Raw genomic sequence first — 20,782 nt, forward strand, 5'->3', positions numbered from 1 at the left:
AATCTTAGGGCTGGGGCAGGCTTGAAGTTTTGGCCTATGTTGGCAGTCTTCTGTGGGCAGTTTGATGCCTAAGTCTGTGGGGGATGTCTGGACTTGGGGTCTTCAAGTGCCAGCCTGGCAACTAGAGCTGTGGGAGCCAGCCTGGCAGTAGGGCAGAACTGAAGCTTTGAGCAGGCCTGGAATCTGAGTCTATGGAGCAAGCCAGAGCTCTGGGGGCTAGTCTGGCACTGAGATAGGCCTGGCTGCTCAATCCATGGGTGCTGGCCTTGAGTCTGCAGGTTTCAGCCTCATCTGCGGTGGGGGCAAGCCTGGAGACTGAGTCTACCAGGACAGTCTGGAGCCTAGGGCCATGGGATCCTGCATGGTGCCCGGTTTTACTGGAGCAGGTCTGCAATTACATGCCATATAAACTCAATACATTGATACTTATTGTGACTTGCTTCATGGCCCAGTATATGGTCACTTTTGTTAAATGTTCTATGTGAATTTGAAAAAAATAATGTTTTATGCAATTGTTTGGTGTAATGTTTTTATAGGATGTCAAATTTCGTTATTCAAGTTTTCTATATCTCCACTGATATATTTTATTTTTGTTTGATTAGTTATTAAGATAGGTATGCTAAAGCTCCAACTGCAATGGTGAGTTTATATAGTACTACTTTTAGTTTTATATTTTTTAATTGCATTTTCCCCTGTATTATCATTTATGCATTCTTTTATTATTAATTTGTGATTATTCCAGGGTTTACATTAATCTTTGACATCTTTAGTTTAGTATGAATTAATATTCCCATCAGTTCTCAAAAAATCCAAGCACCTTGCACTTTAATTCAATTTATTCCACCCACATTCTTACACTATTATTATACACTTATGTATCTCAAACTTGGTAGATTATTATTACTATCATTTGTAAATAATGTTTATATTCTATACTTGCTCTTTTGATGGTCTTTATTTTATCTTGTGTTAAATGAGGATCATCTCAGGTCATATTTTCTTGCCTGGAGAAATCTCATTAATATTTCTTTTAGTGCTTTTTGCCTGCAATGAAATTATCATGATTTTTTGTTTGTTTAAAAATATCTTTCTTTAAGAATGCTAAAGATAGCTAGAGAGAAAGGGCAGGTAACCTACTAAGAAAACCCCATAAGGCTAACAGTGGAACTCTCAGTATAAACCCTGAAACCCAGAAGAGATTGTGACCCTATATTCAACATTTTTAAAGAAAAAAAAAAAAAAAACTTCAACCAAGACTTTCACTTCCAGCCAAAGAAGCTTCTGAAGCAAAGAAGAAATAAGATCCTTCTCAGATAAGCAAATGCTGATGAAGTACATTATCACCTGACATGCCTTACAAGAGATCTCGAAAAAAACTCTAAATGTGAAAAGAAGAAAACATTACCAATGAATACAAAAACACACTTAAATACACAGATCAGTGACACTATAAAGCAACCACATAAACAAGCCAACATAATGACCAGCTAACAACACCATGTCAGGATCAAATCCACATATATCAATACTAACTTTAAATGTAAATGACTAAATGCCCAATTTAAAAGACAGAGAGTAGAAAGCTATATAAAAAAGCAAGACCCAATGGTATGATGTTTCTAAGAGACCCTTCTTACATGCAATGACATCCATAGGCTCAAAATTAAGGGATGAAGGAAAATAAACCAAGCAAATGAAAATCAGAAAAAAAGCTGGGGTTGTAACCCTAATTTCAGATAAAACAGACTTTAAACTAACAAAGATAAAAAATAAGAGCATTACAGCAGAGAGGGGCTAAGTAGCCATCTAGAAACAGCTACGGTTGAAGGCTCCCACCAAGAACAAAAATGGAGACTGAATCCTGCACCAGCAACTAAGGTATCCAGGTTCTTTCTCATTGGGACTGATTAGGCAGTTAGCAGGACCCATGGAGAGTGTGTAAAAGCAGGGTGGAGTGACAGCCCACCTGGGAGCTGCATGGTGCAAGGGGAGTTCCCACCCACCCAAGGGAGGTAGTGAGTGACTGTGCAACCCCACTCAGGAAACCACACTTCTTCCACAGATCTATGGAACCCAAGGATCAGGAGATTCCCTCATGATCCCATGCCATCAGGGCCTTGGATCCCAAGCACAGAGCTGTGCAGATTCTCAAAGGCCACATGGCTGGAGACTGCCTAAGATGACTGAGCTCCTGAAAGGATGGGTGACAGCCATCACTGTGGCTGCCTGCTGCCTAGGATGACTGAGCTCCTTGCCAGAGGTGTGGCAGCCACCACTGCAGCTCCAGTCCCCTGGCTGGTGCCAGGGAGACTGAGTGGTTTAGACCAGAAGAAATTTCCCACAGCACAGCACAGTGGCTGTGACAGATCATGGCCAGACTGCCTGTTTTGGCTGGACCCAGACCCACTCCTCCTCACTGGGTAAAAGGCCTCCCTGTAGGAATTTCAGCAACTCCAGACAGGGGGTTATGGACAAAACTCCGATCCCCCTGTGGCAGATGCCTTTGGGAGGAGCAGTGGCCACAGTCTCTACGATCAGTGGCTTAGTTTTTCCCCTGCTGGCTCTGAGAAATTCAGACAGTCCACAAGAGTGGGATTCCCCCCAGCGCAGGGCATCCTCTCTGCCAAGTGGAAGTCAGAGTGCTGTGTTAAGTGGGTCTCTGATCCCATGCTTCCTGACTGTGTGAGACCCCACAATGGGTCGTCAGACACCTTATTCGGGAGCATTCCCTCTGGTGTCAGGCTGGTTCCCCTCTGGGCTGAAGCTCCCAGAAGAAGTAGCAGGCCAGCCATTTTTGCTGTTCTACTGCCTCCAGTGGTGACACCTCCAGGGACAGGAGAGGCCCAGGCCAATAGGACCTGGAGTGGACCCCCAGCAAACCACAGCAGCCCTACAGAAGAGAAGCCTGACTGTTAAAAGAAAAATAACAGTAATTAACAACAGCATGAACAAAAAAGTCCCCACAAAAACCCTATCCAAACATCAGCATCCTCAAAGATTGAAACTAGATAAACTCAAGAAGATAAAAAAGAATAAATAAAAAACTGAAACCTCAAAAATCCAGAGTGCCTTTTCTCCTCCAAATGATTACAACACCTCATCAGCAAAGACATAGAACTGGGCTGAGGCTGAGATGGATGAACTGACAGAAGTAGGCTTCAGAATGTGGGTAACAGCAAACTTCACTGAGCTAAAAGAGCATGTTCTAACTCAATGCAAAGAAGCTAAGAACCATGATAAAACATTACAAGAGCTGTTAACCTGAATAACTAGTTTAGAGAGAAATATAAATGAGCTAATAAAGCTGAAAAACACAACATGAGAACTTCACAAGGCAACCACAGTATCAATAGCCAGACAGACAAAATGGAGGAAAGAATTTTAGAAATTCAAGGCTATCTTGCTGAAATAAGGCAGACAGACAGACAAGATTTAAAGAAAAAAAGAATGAAAGGAACAAACAAAACCTCTGGGAATTATGGGATTATGGAAAAAGACCAAACCTGAGACTGATTGGGGAACCTAAAGAAGACAGGGAGATTGAAACCAAGCTGGATAAAATACTTCAGGATCTCATCCAGGAAAACTTCCCCAGCTTAACAAGGCATGCCAAAATTCAAATTCAGGAAATCCAGAAAACCCCAGTAAGATACTTTATGAAAAGACCACCCCCAAGACACAGTCATCAGATTCTCCAAGGTTAAAATGAAGAAAAAAATGTTAAGGGCAGCCAGAGAGAAAAGTCAGGTCACCTACAAAGGGAAACCCATTAGAATGACAGCAGAGCTCTCAGCAGAAATGCTACAAGCCAGAAAAGATTGGGGCCAATATTCACCATTCTTAAAGAAAAAATTTTAAACCCTGAATACCATATCTGGCCAAATGAAGCTTCATGAGCAAAAGAGGAATAAAATCTTTTACAGACAAGCAAATACTGAGGGAATTCGTCACCACCAGGCCTGCCTTGCAAGAGCTCCTAAGAGAAGCACTAAATATGGGAAGGAAAAATTGTTACCAGCCATTACAAAAACACACTGAGTACACAGACCAATAACACTATGAAGCAACTACCTCAACAAGTCTGCAAAGTAACCAGCTAGCATTATGATTACAGGATATAATACACACATGACAATATTAACCTTAAATGTAAATGGGCTAAATGTCTCAATGAAAAAAACACAAAATAGCAAGGTGGATAGAGTCAAGAATCATTGGTGTTGTTTTCTAGAGAACCAGCTCACATGCAAAGATACACATATGCTCAACAAAAGGGATGTAGGAAAATCTACCAAGCAAATGGAAAGCAGAAAAATAGTAGATGTTGCTGTCTTAGTTTCTGACATAATAGGCTTTAACTCAACAAAGATCAAAAAAGTCATTACATAAGGATCCAATTAAACAAAAACAGCTAACTATTCTAAATATGTGTATACACCCAATACAGGAGCACTCAAATTAAAAAAAGTGCTTAGAGACTTAAAAAGAAACTTAGACTCCCAAACAATAAAAGTGGGAGACATTAACATTCACTGTTAATATTAGACAGATCATCAAGACAGAAAATTAACAAAGATATTCAGGACTTGAACTCAACTCTGGATCAAGTTGACCTGGTAGATATCTACAGAACTCTCCATCCAAAATTAACAGAACATACATTTATCTCTGTTCCTTATGGAACTTACTCTAAAATCTATCAAATATTTGGAAGTGAAATACTCCTCAGCAAATGCAAAAGAACTGAAAACATAACAAACAGTCCATCAGACGACAGTGTAATCAAATTAGAACTAAAGATTAAGAAACTCACTCAAAATTACACAACTACATGGAAATTGAACAACCTGCACCTGAATGACTACTGGGTAAATAATAAAATTAAGGCAGAAATCAAGAAGTTATTTGAAACCAAAGAGATCAGAGACAATGTACTAGAATCTCTGGGACACAGGTAAAGCAGGGCTAAGAGGGATACTTATAGCACTTAATGCCCACATCAAAAAGCTGGAAACATCTCAAATAAACACCCTAACATCACAACTAAAATAACTAGAGAACCAAGAGCAAACAAACCCCAAAGCTAGCAGAAGACAAGAAGTAACCAAGATCAGAGTAGAACTGAAGGAGATAGAGACACACAAAAAAAAAGCCCTTAAAAAAATCAAGAAATCCAGGAGCTCTTTTTTTTAAAATAATAGTAATAATAAAATAGATCAACTGCTAGCTAGACTAATAAAGAAGAAAATAGAGAAGAATCAAATAGACACAATCAGAAATGATAAGGGGCATATCACCACTGACCTCACAGAAACACAGATGACCATTAGAGAATAGTATAAGCACCTCTATGCAAAACGAGCTAGAAAATCTAAAAGAAATGGATAAATTCCTGGACATATACATTCCCAAGACTGAAACAAAAAGAAGTTGAATCCCTGAATAGACCAATAATTATTTCTGAAATTGAGGCAGTCATAAGTAGCCTACCAGCCAAAAAAAAAAGCCAAGGATCGATGGATTCACAGCTGAATTCTACCAGAGGTACAAAGAGGAGCTGATAACATTTCTACTGAAAATATTCCAAACAATTGAAAAAGAGGGACTCCTCCTTAAATCATTTCATGAAACCAGCATCATCCTGATACCAAAACCTGGCAGAGATAAAAAAAAAAAAGAAAAGAAAAGAAAAGAAAACTTCAGGCCAGTATCCCTGAGGAACATCATTGCAAAAATTCTCAATAAAATACTGGCAAACCAAATCCAGCAGCACATCGAAAAACTTATCAACCACGATCAAGTCGGCTTCATCTCTAGGATGCAACGCTGGTTCCCCATACACAAATCAATGAATGTAATTCATCACATAAACAATACTAAAGGCAAAAAACACATAATTATCTCAATAGATGCAGAAAAGGCCTTCAATATAAATCAACATTCCTTCATGTTAAAGACTCTCAATAAATTAGGAATTGAATAAACTTACCTCAAAATAATAAGAGCCATATATGACAAACCCACAGCCAATATCATACTGAATGGTCAAAAGCTGGAAGCATTCTCCTTCAAAATTGGCACAAGAAAAGGATAGCCTCTCTCACAACTTCTATTCAACAAAGCAATGGAATGTCTGCCCAGGACAATAAGAAAAGAGAGAAAAATAAAGCATATTCAAATAGAAAGAGAGGGAGTCAAATTATATTTTTTAAATTATATTTTAAGTTCTGGGGCATATGTGCAGAATGTGCAGGTTTGTCACATAGGTATTCACGTGTCATGGTGGTTTGCTGCATCCATCAACCCGTCATCTACATTAGGTATTTCTCCTAATGCTATCCCTCCCCAAGCCCCACAACCCCTGACAGGCCCCATTGTGTGGCATTCCCCTCCCTGGTCCATGTGTTCTCATTGTTGAACCCCCACATATGAGTGTGCACGTGCAGTGTTTGGTTTTCTGTTCTTGTGTTAGTTTGCTGAGAATGATGGTTTCCAGCTTCATCCGTGTCCCTGCAAAGAACATGAACTCATTCTTTTTTACAGCTGCATAGTGTTCCATGGTGTATATGTGCCACATTTTTTTTTTATCCACTCTATCATTGATGGGCATTTGGTTTGGTTCCAAGTCTTTGCTATTGTGAATAGTGCCACAATAAATATACGTGTGCATGTTTCTTTATAGTAAAATGATGTATAATCCTTTGGGTATATACTCAGTAATGGGATTGCTAGGTCAAACGGTACTTCTAATTCTAGATCCTTGAGGAATCGCCACACTGTCTTCCACAATGGTTGAACTAATTTACACTCCCACCAACAGTGTAAAAGTAATCCTATTTATCCACATCCTCTCCAGCATCAGTTGTTTCCTAACTTTTTGATGATCGCCATTCTAACTGGTGTGAGTTGGTATCTCATTGAAGTTTTGATTTGTATTTCTCTAATGAACAGTGACGATGAGCTTTTTTTGTATGTTTGTTGGCCGCATAGATGTCTTCCTTTGAGAAGTATCTGTTCATATCCTTCACCCACTTTTTGATGGGGTTGTTTGTTTTTTGTTTTTTGTTTTTTGTTTATTTTTGGAAATTTGTTTAAGTTCTTTGTAGATTCTAGATATTAGCCCTTTGTCAGATGGATAGATTGAAAAAACTTTCTCCCATTCTGTAGGTTGCCTGTTCACTCTGATGATAGTTTTTTATAGTGCAGAAGCTCTTTAGTTTAATTAGATCTTATCTGTCAATTTTGGCTTCTGTTGCCATAGCTTTTGGTGTTTTAGTCACGAAGTCTTTGCCCATGCTTGTGTCCTGAATGGTATTACCTAGGTTTTTTTCTAGGGTTTTGTTTTTATTACGTTTTTATGTCTCACGTTTAAGTCTTTAATCCATCTTGAGTTAATTTTTGTATTAGGTGTAAGGAAGGGGTCCAGTTTCAGTTTTCTGCATGTGGCTAGCCAGCTTTCCCAACACTATTTATTAAATAGGGAATCTTTTCCCCATTGCTTGTTTTTGTCAGGTTTGTCAAAGATCAGATGGCTGTAGATGTGTAGTGTAATTTCTGAGGCCTCTCTTCTGTTCCGTTGGTCTATATATCAGTTTTGGTACCACTGCCATCTGTTTTGGTCACTGTAGCCCTGTAGTATAGTTTGAAGGCAGGTAATGTGAAGCCTCCAGCTTTATTATTTTTGCTTAGGATTGTCTTAGCTATATGGGCTCTTTGTTGGTTCCATATGAAATTTAAAGTAGTTTTCTCTAATTCTGTGAAGAAAGTTAATGGTTGCTTGATGGGGATAGCATCGAATCTATAAATAACTTTCATGATATTGATTCTTCCTATCCATGAGCATGGAAAGTTTTTCCATTTATTTCTGTCATCTCTTATTTCCTTGAGCAGTGGTTTGTAGTTCTCCTTGAAGAGGTACTTCACAACCCTTGTAAGTTGTATTCCTAGGTATTTTATTCTCTTTGTAGCAGTGTGAATGAAAGTTCACTCATGATTTGGCTCTCTGTTTGTCTGTTATTGGTGTATATAGACGCTTTTGATTTTTTCACAATGATTTTCTATTCTGAAACTTTGTTGAAGTTGCTTATCAGCTTAAGGAGATTTTGAGCTGAGACAATGGGGTTTTCTTTTTTTATTTTTTTATAATTATACTTTAAGTTCTAGGGTACATGTGCACAACGTGCCGGTTTGTTACATAGGTATACATGTGCCATATTGGTGTGCTGCACCCATTAACTCGTCATTTACATTAGGTATACCTCCTAATGCTATCCCTCCCCCCTCCCCCACCCCACGACAGGCCCCAGTGTGTGATGTTTCCCTTCCTGTGTCCAAGTGTTCTCAATGTTCAGTTCCCACCTATGAGTGAGAACATGTGGTGTTTGTTTTTTTGTCCTTGCAGTAGTTTGCTGAGAATGGTTTCCAGCTTCATCCTTGTCCCTACAAAGGACATGAACTCATCATTTTTATGGCTGCATAGTATTCCATGGTGTATATGTGCCACATTTTCTTAATCCAGTCTATCATTGATGGATATTTGGGTTGGTTCCAAGTCTTTGCTATTGTGAATAGTGCCGCAATAAACATACATGTGCATGTGTCTTTATAGCAGCATGATTTATAATCCTTTGGGTATATACCCAGTAATGGGATGGCTGGGTCAAATGGTATTTCTAGTTCTAGATCCTTGAGGAATCGCCACAGTGTTTTCCACAATGGTTGAACTAGTTTACAGTCCCACCAACAGTGTAAAAGTGTTCCTATTTCTCCACATCCTTTCCAGCACCTGTTGTTTCCTGACTTTTTAATGATCGCCATTCTAGCTGGTGTGAGATGGTATCTCATTGTGGTTTTGATTTGCATTTCTCTGATGGCCAGTGATGATGAACATTTTTTCATGTGTCTTTTGGCTACATAAATGTCTTCTTTTGAGAAGTGTCTGTTCATATCCTTCGCCCACTTTTTGATGGGGTCATTTGTTTTTTTCTTGTAAATTTGTTTGTGTTCATTGGAGATTCTGGTTATTAGCCCTTTGTCAGATGAGTAGATTGCAAAAATTTTCTCCCATTCTGTAGGTTGCCTGTTCACTCTGATGGTAGTTTCTTTTGCTGTGCAGAAGATCTTTAGTTTAATTAGATCCCATTTGTCAATTTTGGCTTTTGTTGCCATTGCTTTTGGTGTTTGAGACATGAAGTCCTTGCCCATGCCTATGTCCTGAATGATATTGCCTAGGTTTTCTTCTAGGGTTTTTATGGTTTTAGGTCTAACATTTAAGTCTTTAATCCATCTTGAATTAATTTTTGTATAAGATGTAAGGAAGGATCCAGTTTCACCTTTCTACATATGGCTAACCAGTTTTCCCATCACCATTTGTTAAACAGGGAATCCTTTCCCCATTTCTTGTTTTTGTCAGGTTTGTCAAAGATCAGATGGTTGTAGATGTGTGGTATCATTTCTGAGGGCTCTGTTCTATTCTCTTGGTCTATATCTCTGTTTTGGTAGTAGTACCATGCTGTTTTGGTTACTGTAGCCTTGTAGTATAGTTTGAAGTCAGGTAGTGTGATGCCTCCAGCTTTGTTCTTTTGGCTTAGGATTGACTTGGCAATGTGGGCTCTTTTTTGCCTCCATACGAACTTTAAAATAGTTTTTTCCAATTCTGTGAAGAAAGTCTTTTGTAGCTTGATGGGGATGGCACTGAATCTATAAATTACCTTGGGCTGTATGGCCATTTTCACGATATTGATTCAGTTTTCTAAATACTCAATCATGTCATCTGCAAACAGAGACAATTTGACTTCCTCTTTTCCTATCTGAATACCCTTTATTTCTTTCTCTTGCCTGATTTCCCTGGCCAGAACTTCCAATACTGTGTTGAATAGGAGTGGTGGGAGAGGGCATCCTTTTCTTGTGCAGGTTTTAAAAGGGAATTCTTCCAGTCTTTGCCCATTCAGTATGATATTGGCTGCGGGTTTGTCATAATTACCTCTTATTATTTTGAGATATTTTCCAGCAATACCGAGTTTATTGAAAGTTTTTAGCATGAAGGGGTGTTGAATTTTGTCAAAGGCCTTTTCTGCATCTATTAAGATAATCACATGGTTTTTGTCATTGGTTCTATTTATGTGATGGATTATGTTTATTGATTTGCATTTGTTGAACCAGCCTTGCATCCCAGGGATGAAACTGACTTGATCATGATTGATAAGCTTTTTGATATGCCGCTGGATTCAGTTTGCCAATATTTTATTGATGAGTTTCGCAATGATGTTCATCATGGATATTGCCCTGAAATTTTTTGTTGTTGTTGTGGCTCTGCCAGGCTTTGTTATCAGGATGATGCTGGCCTCATAAAATGAGTTAGGGAGGATTCCCTCTTTTTCTATTGTTTGGAATAGTTTTAGAAGGAATGGTACCAGCTCCTCTTTGTACCTCTGGTAGAAGTCAACTGTGAATCCATCTAGTCCTGTACTTTTTTGGTTGGTAGCCTATTAATTACTGCCTCAATTACAGAACTTTTTATTGGTCTATTCCAGGATTCGACTTCTTCCTGGTTTAGACTTGGAAGGGTGTATTTTCCAGCAATTTATCCATTTCTTCTAGCTTTTCTAGTTTATTTGCATAGAGGTGTTTATAGTATTATCTGATGGTAGTTTGTAATTCAGTGGGATCACTGGTGATATCCCCTTTGTCATTTTCTATTGAATCTATTTGATTCTTCTCTCTTTTCTGCTTTGTTAGCCTGACTAGCGGTCTATCAATTTTGTTGATCTTTTCAAAAAACCAGCTCCTGGATTCATTGGTTTTTTGAAGAGTTTTTCATGTCTCTATCTCCTTCAGTTCTGCTCTGATCTTAGTTATTTCTTGTCTTATGCTAGCTTTTGAATTATGATTGCTCTTGCTTCTCTAGCTCTTTTAATTGTGATGTTAGAGTGTCAAGTTTAGATCTTGCCTGCTTTCTCTTGTGGGCATTTAGTGCTATAAATTTCCCTCTACACACTGCTTTAAAAGTCTCCCAGAGATTCTGGTATGTTGTGTCTTTGTACTCACTGGTTTCAAAGAATATCTATCTATCTATCTATCTATCTATCTATCTATCTATATATATATACGTGTATATATATACACGTATATATATATATTTCTTAATTTTGTTATTTACCCAGTAGTCATTCAGGAGCAGCTTGGTCAGTTTCCATGTAGTTGTATGGTTTTGAGTGAGTTTCTTAACGCTGAGTTCTAATTTGATTTCACTGTGGTCTAAGAGACTGTTTGTTAAGATTTCCATTCTTTTGCATTTGTTGAGGAGTGTTTTACTTCCAATTATGTAGTCAATTTTAGAATAAGTGTGATGTGGTGCTGGGAAGAATGTATATTCTGTTGATTTTAAGTGACGAGTTCTGTACATATCTATTATGTCTGCTTGGTCCAGAGCTGAGTTCAAGTCCTGAATATCCTTGTAAATTTTCTGTCTCGTTAATCTGTCTAATACTGACAGTGCGGTGTTAAAGTCTCCCACTACTGTTGTGTGGGAGTCTAAGTCTCTTTGTAGGTCTCTAAGAACTTGCTTTATGAATCTGGGTGCTCCTGTATTGGGTGCATATATGTTTAGGATAGTTAGCTCTTCTTGTTTCATTGATCCCTTTACCGTTATGTAGTGCCCTTCTTTGTCTCCTTTGATCTCTGTTGGTTTAAAGTCTGTTTTATCAGAGACTAGGATTGCAACCCCTGTTTTTTTTTTCCTTTCCATTTGCTTGGTAAATATTCTTCCATCCATTTATTTTAAGCCTATGTGCATCTTTGCATGTGAGATGGGTCTCCTGAATACAGCACACCAATGGGTCTTGACTTTTTATCCAATTTGCCAGTCTGTGTCTTTTAACTGGGGCATTTAGATCATTTACATTTAAGGTTAGTATTGTTGTGTGTGTATTTGATCCTGTCATTATCATGCTAGCTGGCTATTTTGCTGGTTAGTTGATGCAGTTTCTTCATAGTGTCAATGGGCTTTACAATTTAGTATGTTTTTGCAGTGGCTGGTACCAGTTCTTCCTTTCCATATTTACTGCATCCTTCAGGAGCTCTTGTAAGGCAGGCCTGGTGGTGACAAAATCTCTCAGCATTTGCTTGTCTGTAAAGGATTTTATTTCTCTTTCACTTTTGAAGCTTAGTTTGGCTGGATATGAAATTCTGGGTTGAAAATTCTTTTCTTTAAGAATGTTGAATATTGGCCCCAAATCTCTTATGGATTGTAGGGTTTCTGCAGAGAGATCTGCTGTTAGTTTGGTGGGCTTCCCTTTTTGGCTACCCAACCTTTCTCTCTGGCTGCCTTTAACATTTCTTCCTTCATTTCAACCTTGGTGAATCTGACGATTATGTGTCTTGTGGTTGTTCTTCTTGAGGAGTACCTTTGTGGTGTTCTCTGTATTTCCTGAGTTTGAATGTTGGCCTGCCTTGCTATGTTGGGGAAGTTCTCCTGGATAATATCCTGAAGAGTGTTTTGCAACTTGGTTCCATTCTCCCCATCACTTTTAGGTACACCAACCAAATGGAGATTTGGTCTTTTCACATAGTCCCATTTTTCTTGGAGGCTTTGTTTGTTCCTTTTCATTCTTTTTTCTCTAATCTTGTCTTCCTGCTTTATTTCATTAAGTTGATCTTCAATCTCTGGTATCCTTTCTTCCACTTAATTGATTCAGCTATTACCTTTTTTTGTAGATGACATGATCCTATATCTAGAAAATCTCATCATCTCAACACAAAAGCTTCTTAAGCTAATTAGCAACTTCAGCAGTATCAGGACAAAAATCCATGTGCAAAAATTACAAGCATTCTTATACACAAACAATATATAAGCAGAGAGCCAAATCATGAATGAACTAACATTCACCATTGTTGCAAAGAAAATAAAATACCTAGGAATACATCCAACAAGAGAAGCAAAGGACCTTTTCAAGGAGAACTACAAACCACTGCCCAAGAAAATAAGAGAGGACACAAACAAGTGAAAAAACATTCCATATTCATGGATAGGAAGAGTCAACATCGTGAAAATGACCATACTGCCCAAAGCAACTGATAGATTCAAGGCTATTCCCATTAAATTACCATTGACATTCTTCACAAAATTTAAAAATTATTTTAAGATCCATATGGAACAAAAAAATCCAAATAGCTAAGACAATCCTAAGCAAAAAGAACAAAACTGGAGGCATTATGCTACCAGACTACAAACTATACTATAATGCTACAGTAACCAAAACAGCACAGTGCTGGCAAAAATACAAGCACATAGACCAATGGAACAGAATAGAGAACTCAGAAATAAGACCACACATCTGATATTCAAGAAACCAGACCAAACCAGCAATGGAGAAAGGGTTTCTTATTTAATAATTGGTGCTGTGATAACTGGTTAGCCATATGCAGAGAACTGAAGCTGGAACTCTGCCTTACACCTTATACAAAAATTAACTCAAGATGGATTGAAGACTTAAATGTAAAACTCAAAACGAAAAACATTAGAGGAAAATCTAAACAATACCATTTAGGACATAGGCACAGGCAAAGATTTCATGATGAAAATAACAAAAGCAATTGCAACAAAAGCAAAAATTAACTATTGGGATCTAATTAAACTAAAGAGCTTCTGCACAGCAAAAGAAACTATCATCAGAGTGGACAAATAACCTACATAATGGGAGAAAATTTCTGCAATCTATCCGTCTGATAAAGGTCTAATATCCAGAATCTACAAGAAACTGAAACAGATTTACAAGACAAAAACAAACAACCCCATTAAAAACCAGGGAACGGACATGAGCAGGCACTTCTCAAAAGGAAACATTTATGCAGTCAGCAAACATATGAAACAAAGCTCACCATCACTGATCATTAAAGAAATGCAAGTAAAAACCACAATAAGATACCATCTCATGCCAGTCAGAATGGCGATTATTAAAAAGTCAATAAACAACAAATGCTGGCGAGGCTGTGGAGAAATAGGAATGCTTTTACTCTGTTGGTGGAAATCTAAATTAGTTCATCCATTGTGTGGCAATTGTGGTGATTACTCAAAGACCTAGATAAAGAAAAATGCTCACCATCACTGGCCATCAGAGAAATGCAAATCAAAACCACAATGAGATACCATCTCACACCAGTTAGAATGGCAATCATTAAAAAGTCAGGAAACAACAGGTGCTGGAGAGGATGTGGAGAAATAGGAACACCTTTACACTGTTGGTGGGACTGTAAACTAGTTCAACCCTTGTGGAAGTCAGTGTGGCGATTCCTCAGGGATCTAGAACTAGAAATTCCATTTGACCCAGCCATCCCATTACTGGGTATATACCCAAAGGACTATAAATCATGCTGCTATAAAGACACATGCACACGTATGTTTATTGCGGCATTATTCACAATAGCAAAGACTTGGAACCAACCCAAATGTCCAACAATGATAGACTGGATTAAGAAAATGTGGCACATATACACCATGGAATACTATGCAGCCATAAAAAATGATGAGTTCACGTCCTTTGTAGGGACATGGATGAAATTGGAAATCATCATTCTCAGTAAACTATCGCAAGAACAAAAAACCAAACACCGCATATTCTCACTCATAGGTGGGAATTGAACAATGAGAACACATGGACACAGGAAGGGGAACATCACACTTTGGGGACTGTTGTGGGGTGGGGGGAGGGGGGAGGGATAGCATTGGGAGATATACCTAATGCTAGATGACGAGTTGGTGGGTGCAGCGCACCAGCATGGCACATGTATACATATGTAACTTACCTGCACATTGCGCACATGTACCATAGAGCCTAAAGTATAATAATAATAATAATAATAATAAAAAGAAATACCATTTGACCTATCAATCCCATTACTGGGTGTATATCCAAAAGAATACAAATCATTCTATTATAAAGATACATGCAAGTGTATGTTCATTGCAGCACTATTTACAATAGCAAAGACATGGAATGAACTCAAATGTCCATCAATGATAGACTGGATAAAGAAAATGTGGTACATATACACCATGGAATACTATGCAGCCACAAAAATAAATGAGATCATGTCCTTTGCAGGACATGATGGAGCTAGAAGCCATTATTCTCACCAAACTAATGCAGGAATGGAAAACTACACATTGCATGTTCTCACTTATAAGTGGGAGATGAACAATGAGAACACAGGGACACAGGAAGGGGAGGAACACATACTGGGGCCTATCTGGAGGGGCGGAGGGAGGGAGAGCATCAGAAAAAATTACCTAATGCATGTTGGGCTTAATACCTAGGTGATGGGTTTGTAGGTACAGCAAACCACCATGGGACACGTTCACCTGTGTAACAAACCTGCACATCCTGCACATGTATCCTGGAACTAAAATAAAATAAAATAAACATTTTAAAAGAGAATTACATAATGGAAAGGGGTTCTGTTCAACAAGAAGAACTAAATATTATATATCCAACACAGGAGCACTCAGATTCATAAAGCAACCTTTTAGAGACCTACAAAGAGACTTAGACTCCCATACAATAATTGAGGAAGACTTCAACACTCCACTGACAGTATTAGACAGATAACTGAGTCAGAAAATTAACAAAGATATTTAGGACATGAAGTCAGCATTCGACCTAATGGATCTGACAGACCTCAACAGAACTCTCCAACCAAAAACCACAGAATATACATTCTTCTAATTGCAACATGGCATATAGTGTAAAATTGGCCACAAAATTAGACATAAAACAATCTTCACCAAATGCAAAAGAGCCAAAATTATACCAGAAACACTCTCAGACCACAGCACAATAAAAATATAGACGTCAAGACTAAAAAATAGCTCAAAGCCATGCAATTACAAGGAAATAAAACTACATGCTCCTGAATGAATTTTGGGTAAATAATGAAATTAAGGCAGAAATAAGTAAGTGCTAGAGACAGAGCTAAACAATGTTACGAGGGAAATTTATAGCACTAAACATCCACATTAAAAATAAAAAAGGTATCAAATGAATAACCTATTATCACAAGCGAAAGAATTGGAGGAGCAAGAGCAAACAAAACCCAAAGCTAGCAGAAGGCAAGAAATAGCCAAACTCACAGCTGAACTGAAGGAAATTGAGACATGAAAAAACATTGAAAAGATCAATAAATCCAAAAGTTTTTTCAAAACATTAATAAGATAGGTTGCTCTCTAGACTAATAAAGAAGAAAAAAGGCGAGATCCAAATAAACACAGCTAAAACAACAAAGGAGATAGAGCCACTAACCCCACAGGAAAAAAAATCAGAAACTGCTACAAACACCTCTATGCACACAAACTAGAAAACGTGAAAGAGATGGATAAATTCCTGGACACATACATCCTCCTAAGACTACCTGAACCAGAAAAATATTGATTCCTATAACAGACCAATAACAAGTTCTGAAATTCAGTCTGTAATAAATAAATAACCTATCAACCAAAAAAAGGGCCAGGACCAGATGGATTCACAGCCATATTTGACCAGATGTACAAAGAAGAGCTGGAACCATTCCTACTGAAAGTATTCTAAAAAATTGAGGAGGAGGGACTTTTCCTCAACTCATTCTATAAGGCCAAGATCATCCTGATACCAAAACCTGGAAGAGACACAACAGAAAGAGAAAACTTCAGGCCAATATTCTTGATAAACATTGATGCAAACATTCAAAAAAAAATAAATAAAATCAACTTGCAAACTAAATCCAGTAGCATGTCAAAAAAATCTAGTCCACCATGATTAAGTAGACTTCATCCCTGGTATGTAAGGTTGGTTCAACATATGCAAATTAACAAATGTGACTCATCACATAAACAGAACTAAAGACCAAAACCACATGATTATTTCAATAGATGCACAAAAGGCTATCGATAAAATTTAACACTCTTCATGTTGAAAACTCTCAATAAACTAGGTATTGAAGGAACATACCTCAAAATAATAAGAGTTATCTATGACAAACACACAGCCAACATCATACTGAATAGGGAATAGCTGGAAGCATTCTCCTTGAAAGCCAGCATAAGACAAGGATGCCTTCTTTCAACACTCATATTCAATATTGTATTGGATGTCCTGGCCAGGGAAATCAGGCAAGAGAAAGAAATGAAGGCATCCATATTGAAATAGAGGAAGTAAAACTATTCCTATTTGCAGATGACATGATTCTATATCTAGAAAACTCTGTAGTCTCAGCCCAAAAGCTCCTTAAGCTGATAAACAACTTCAGAAAAATTTCAGGACACAAAATCAATGTCCAAAAATTACTAGCATTTCTATAAACCAAAAACAGTCAAGCTAAGAGCCAAATCAGAAAAGTAATACAATTCACAATTGCCAGAAAAAGAATAAAATATGTAGGCCTACAACTAATCAGGGAGGTTAAAGAGCTCTACAGTGAGAATTACAAAACACTGATCAAAGGAATCAGAGATGACACAAACAAGTGGAAAACATTCTATGCTCATGGTTAGGAAGAATCAATATTATTAAAATGGCCATAATGTCCATACCAATTCATAAATTCAATGCTATTTCTATCAAACTACCAATGACATTCTTCATAAAACTAGAAAAAAACTATTTTGTATTTTATATAGAACCAAATAAAAAGCCCAAATACCCAAGGCAATCCTAAGCAAAAAGCATAATCAAAAAACTCTTCCCCCCCCACACACACATGCACACACACACAAACCCAAAGCTGGAGACATAATGTTAGCCAACTTTATAGTACAGGACTACAGTAACAAAAATACAAAACAGCATGGTACTAATACAAAAACAGATACATAGACCTAAGGAACAGATAGAGAGTCCAGAAATAAGGCCACACACATGCAACCATCTGAACTTCTGTAAAGCTAACAAAAACCAGCAATGGAGAAAGGATTCCCTATTCAATACATGGTTCTGGGATAGCCGACTAGACATACACAGAAGACTGGAACTGCACCTCTTTCTTACACCATATAAAAAATCAACTCAAGATGAATTAAAGCTTTAAATGTGAAACCCAAAATTATAAAAACCCTGAAAGGCAACCTAGGCAATATCATTTTGGTTGTAGTAACTGGGAAAGATTTCATGACAAACGTGCCAAAAGCAATCACAACAAAAGCAAAAACTGATGAATGAGACCTATTAGGTTGGTGCAGAAGTAATTGTGGTTTTTGCCCTTTAAAGTAATGACAAAAACCACAATTACTTTTGTAATAATTAAACTAAAGAGCTTCTGCATAGCAAAATAGACTATCAACAGAGTAAACAGACAACCTTAAGAATAGGAGAAAATGTTTGCAATGTATGGACAAAAGTCTAATATCCAGCATCTAAAAGGAACTTCAACATATGTACGAGAAAAAAAACAAACAATCCCACTTAAAATTGGGCAAAGGACACAAACAGACAGTTCTCAAAAGAAGACATACAGACGGCCAACAAGCATATGAAAAACTCAACATTACTGATCATTAGAGAAAGGCAAACCAAAACCACAATAAGATACCATCTCACACCAGTCAGAATGGCTATTATTAAAAAGCCAAAAAATAGCAGATGCTGATGAGGTTGTGGAGAAAAGAAAAAGGTTATACACTGTTAGTGGGAGTGTAAATTACTTCCACCATTGTGGAAAGCAGTGTGGCAATTCCTCAAAAAGCTAAAAACAGAACTACCATTCCACCCAGCAATCCCATTACTGGTTTTATACCCACAGGAATATAAGTCATTCTATCACAAAGACACGTGCAGCACTATTCACAATAGCAAAAACATGGAATCAACCTAATTGCCCATCAATGGTAGACTGCATAAAGAAAATATTGTACATATACAGCATGGAATACTACGCAGCCATAAAATGGAATGAGATCATGTTTTTTGTGGGAACATGAATGGAACTACAGGCCATTATCCTTAGCAAACTAACAAAGAAACAGAAAACCAAATACTGCATGTTCTCTCTTATAAGTGGGAACTAAACGATAACTTATGAAAATAGAGGGGAGCAAAGACTCTGGGGCCTATTAGCGCGTGGAGGGTGGGAAGAGAGAGAGGATCAAAAAAATAACTATTGGGTACTACACTTAGTATCTGGGTGATAAAATAGTCTGTATAACTTACCCCTGTGACACGAGTTTACCTGTGTAGCAAACCTGCATGTGCACCCATGAACCTAAAATGAAAGTAAAAAAAAAAAATGTGTTTATTTTATCTGATTTTTAAAAGGATATTTGTGTTGTGTTTAAAATCTTGAGCTGGGAGTTATTTTATTTTAAAACTTTATGTAGTTATACTTTTGGCTTATATCACTAATTTTCTCCTTTGTATCAAGAGATAGGCTACCATCAACTATATATCAAGGAGTATGTACATATCCATTTATAAAATAAATAATAACTAAGACTACACTTTGAAAATGAAGAAAACTGCTCAGAAGTTTAACTATGTTTCAATTTCCAATAATTTGAGACTGAAATATTGTCTATATAAAGCAGGCATTTCATATTTGACTAAATTATCCCTTTTCTCACTGGTTCTTTGTTGTCTTTTCTAGTGATATCCCAAGTGAGATGTATGTGCAAGACAATTGAAGTGTAGAAATAAGATAGTAAAACTTGAATTTACATGTTTCACTTCATATTTTGAAATGTTCTATCTTATAATAAATAATTTATAATATATATAATTATAGTAGACTATGAACTATTCACACACATATTAAGTTGATGTGTTCAAAATTGTTTACTGATAAAATGTTTGAAAAAGGAAGTTTAGAAAATGCTACTTTAGACTGTGGGAAGAAAGTAAAAATCAATGCAGGTGCAAAGTCTTTTTCTTAGAATATAAAAGCAGTGATCAAGTCAGCATGGCCGACTACTAAACTATTAAATTTCTAGGGATGCAGGTCATAACATCTTCTAGCTACTCTATTGAATGAAATGGTTTCACTATAGACAAATAGGGGATCATTGATCAATTGCTTTTGGAAAAACCAAAAGCACAAACTTGAACTATTTCAGACATCTGTAGTTTTCTTTTTCAAAACAATTCAGAGCAGTAGTTCTTAAATAGAGCTGAGTATCAAAATAGTCTAAGACAGTTTTAAAATACAGACTTGATTGACTCAACCCAGAAATTTTGATTCATGGTTCTGAGAGCAGTTCTCAGATGTGTTTATGTTTTTAAAACTTCCGAATTAATTTTGATGTTTACGTCCAGTTACGAATCACTGGACTAGATATTTTATTGCTCAGTGTCTCCAAAGTTCTTCCTAAATAAGTAAGTCAGTTGTTATTTAATGATGAGTGTGGGTCAGGTTTTGTGCTGGGCACTAGAGCTTTACTTTAGAAAATGAAAATAGATTTGCATCAAATATAAATACATTTTATCACTTTGACTTATTTTTGTTCTGTGTTTTAAAACTTGATGATTTAGGTAAGTCAAAAAAGTCAAGCTCTAAGGCAGGGGTGTGCAATCGTTCAGCTTCCCTGTACCATATTAGAAGAAGAATTGTCTTGGGCCACACACCTAATACAGTAACACTAATGACAGTTGATAAGCTAAAAAAAACAAATCTCAAAAAAAAAATCTCATAATGTTTTAAGAAAGTTTACAAATTCATGTTAGGTTTCATTCAAAGCCCTTCTGGGCCACATGTGGCCTGCGGGCCATGGGGTGGACAAGCTTACTGGGACATGCGTTTATATAAGCATAACCTCAATTGTGGAAAT

At 37.3% G+C, this 20,782-nt stretch overlaps 1 protein-coding gene across 6 annotated transcripts in view; it reads left to right on the forward strand.

Annotated features, from left to right (window-relative positions):
* Positions 1–20,782, forward strand: part of CYLC1 (cylicin 1) — a 49,695-nt gene that overhangs the window by 10,463 nt on the left and 18,450 nt on the right. For 2 of the 6 annotated variants that reach the window (XM_054544782.1, XM_054544780.1), the window contains exon 3: positions 603–639. The exons of the other annotated variants lie outside the window; for them this stretch is intronic. In XM_054544782.1, coding sequence (XP_054400757.1) covers positions 603–639 — 37 coding nt within the window. The remainder of the gene's footprint in view (positions 1–602; positions 640–20,782) is intronic. 6 annotated transcript variants of the gene reach the window in all.

The sequence above is a fragment of the Pongo abelii genome, chromosome X (genome assembly GCF_028885655.2).
Source record: "Pongo abelii isolate AG06213 chromosome X, NHGRI_mPonAbe1-v2.0_pri, whole genome shotgun sequence".
Classification (NCBI taxonomy): Eukaryota; Metazoa; Chordata; class Mammalia; order Primates; family Hominidae; genus Pongo; species Pongo abelii.